Source organism: Stegastes partitus, unplaced genomic scaffold, assembly GCF_000690725.1.
Source record: "Stegastes partitus isolate 25-593 unplaced genomic scaffold, Stegastes_partitus-1.0.2 Scaffold1294, whole genome shotgun sequence".
Taxonomy (NCBI): domain Eukaryota; kingdom Metazoa; phylum Chordata; class Actinopteri; family Pomacentridae; genus Stegastes; species Stegastes partitus.
The window spans coordinates 72,941-74,895 of record NW_007579025.1 but is presented as its reverse complement, the minus strand read 5'-3'; the positions used below and the strand labels follow the sequence as shown (position 1 = coordinate 74,895).

Below are 1,955 nucleotides of genomic sequence, written 5' to 3'. Positions count from 1 at the left end.
ACACACACTTCTGCTTTCTGCAAACTTCCTGCACAAACAACGCAGCTCACCGCTCACCGAGCTGTCCCACTTGTGAGCTCCCTCCGCCAGCAAAACACACCACCATGCTGCTCCAGTTCAGTCTAGATTACTGACACCCAGAACAATGTGGCTCCTACGATGACACACTATTTTTAGAGGGAGAAAATTGCTTGTGAATAGCTAAGCATAAAGACTGCATTCAAATTTCCTGTTAGTCAAGACAGGGACGACTGAGGGATAAAACATATATATACATTTGCAATTTCACAGTTTCTTAACCACTAATTTTCCTGATGAGGAACTTTTGGAGCTGTGCATTTACTCATTTGTTGTTTTGCTTCTTTTTTGGTTACAGTTCCTGGTCTGTGGGATGTGTGGAGTCCTGTGCGCTCGAAAGAGGACGGGTCTTATCGTAAGTACATACACCGTGACTCTCTCGGGAAGGGGGTTGTTCCTTGAAAGCATTCACATTTGTTGTTCTCCTTTCTTAGATTGTGGTTTATAAACAGCATGCATGCAGGCAAACAGCAGAATGTCTCCAAAGATGTGATGAGGAGTGTGTTAAAGGAGTAGTGTGAGGTTTTTGAGAATAAGATTATTTGCTTTTGCGTTAGATGAGAGGATTCTGACAGGAAGCAAGTTGTTGAGGGGGAGAAGGTAACAAAATCCAACTAGAAGCACCACTAAAGCTCAGTTATTATTATATTATATTGTATGATGGTAACGCTGAAACTATTTCTGAGATCAGTTGCCAGGAGACCAACACAAAGAAAGTCCAAGAAGTACTAAGAGGGAGTATGTGCTGCTGAATTGAATACAGAAAGCCAGGCTCTCTCTGTCTGGAATGATTTGAATTGTCTCCTGGCTGTAGCTTCATATTTACACACATGAGAGTGGCATCAGTCATCTAACTGTGTTGCACAGTTTCAGTATAACACCCAAATATCACATCCATGTGTCAGACGTTCCGATTTTGCCTGTTAAATGTTTTGCTGCACCGTTATTCACATGTAATATCCATACAGCAGACTTTATGATGCCACAACTAACTGGAAACAAATGTTTTTTTGAGGGGTAGTGTGCATCTAAAAGAACAAAAAAAACCCATGAAAGATGCCAAAGATTAAATGCAAATTCTTATTATTATTACACATTACGATGTAAACAAAGCTGTTAATATTTATTGATACTCAACAATGTTTTGTGCTGTCACCTATCACACATCACAGTTTAATCCATGTAGTCTGAAGCATGCATTCCCACACACAAGCATAATCTATAAAAACAGTAAACGCACAAAGGTGTGTGTTTATGTGCGCGTCGTCCTCCGAGCAGGTGCACACAACGAGAGAGACGTCTGAGGAAATCAGAGGAGACAAGCAGTCACCTCTCTTCTCTTTCTGTCGCTCTTTCTGTCTTTTTTACAGTCTCTCAGTGTCTCCGAGTCCTCGTGTTTCTCTCTGACTCTCTGTCTCCTGCAGGGAGGGCACTAATGATGGATCAATGTCAGCGCAATCTGCTGTAACAGAGACATCCCTCAACCTTTCCCTCCATCTGTCTCACCGTATCCACCTCTTCTCTCCTCGTCCTCCTCGTGCCTTTCTCCTTTCCATCACTCTCATTCGTCCGTCCACCTCATCCTCCATCCAGTCGTTTCGATGCTCTGACTCCCTCCATCTTCCTCATCTCCTCCTCCTCATCTCCTTCCATCTTCCTCCCCCTCCCCTCCCTCCTTGACTGCCTGTGGGGTGATGATTGCATTAGGTTGGTTTGACTCCGGACCCCTGCCAGCCGCTTTCCACACTTCACCGGGTAATGACTGAAATTGGAGATGCCCTTTTTCCATGCGGTTAAAGGCACTAACGGCATCTGTACTGGGAGCAATGAAAGAGAACCTGCACTCCAAACACAATACACACACACACACACACACA

The 1,955-nt window shown here is 43.9% G+C and overlaps 1 protein-coding gene across 1 annotated transcript in view; it reads left to right on the top strand.

Moving 5' to 3' along the window:
• Positions 1–1,955, top strand: part of tmem196 (transmembrane protein 196) — an 11,069-nt gene that overhangs the window by 2,927 nt on the left and 6,187 nt on the right. The window contains exon 2 of the mRNA XM_008298207.1: positions 377–433. Coding sequence (XP_008296429.1) covers positions 377–433 — 57 coding nt within the window. The remainder of the gene's footprint in view (positions 1–376; positions 434–1,955) is intronic.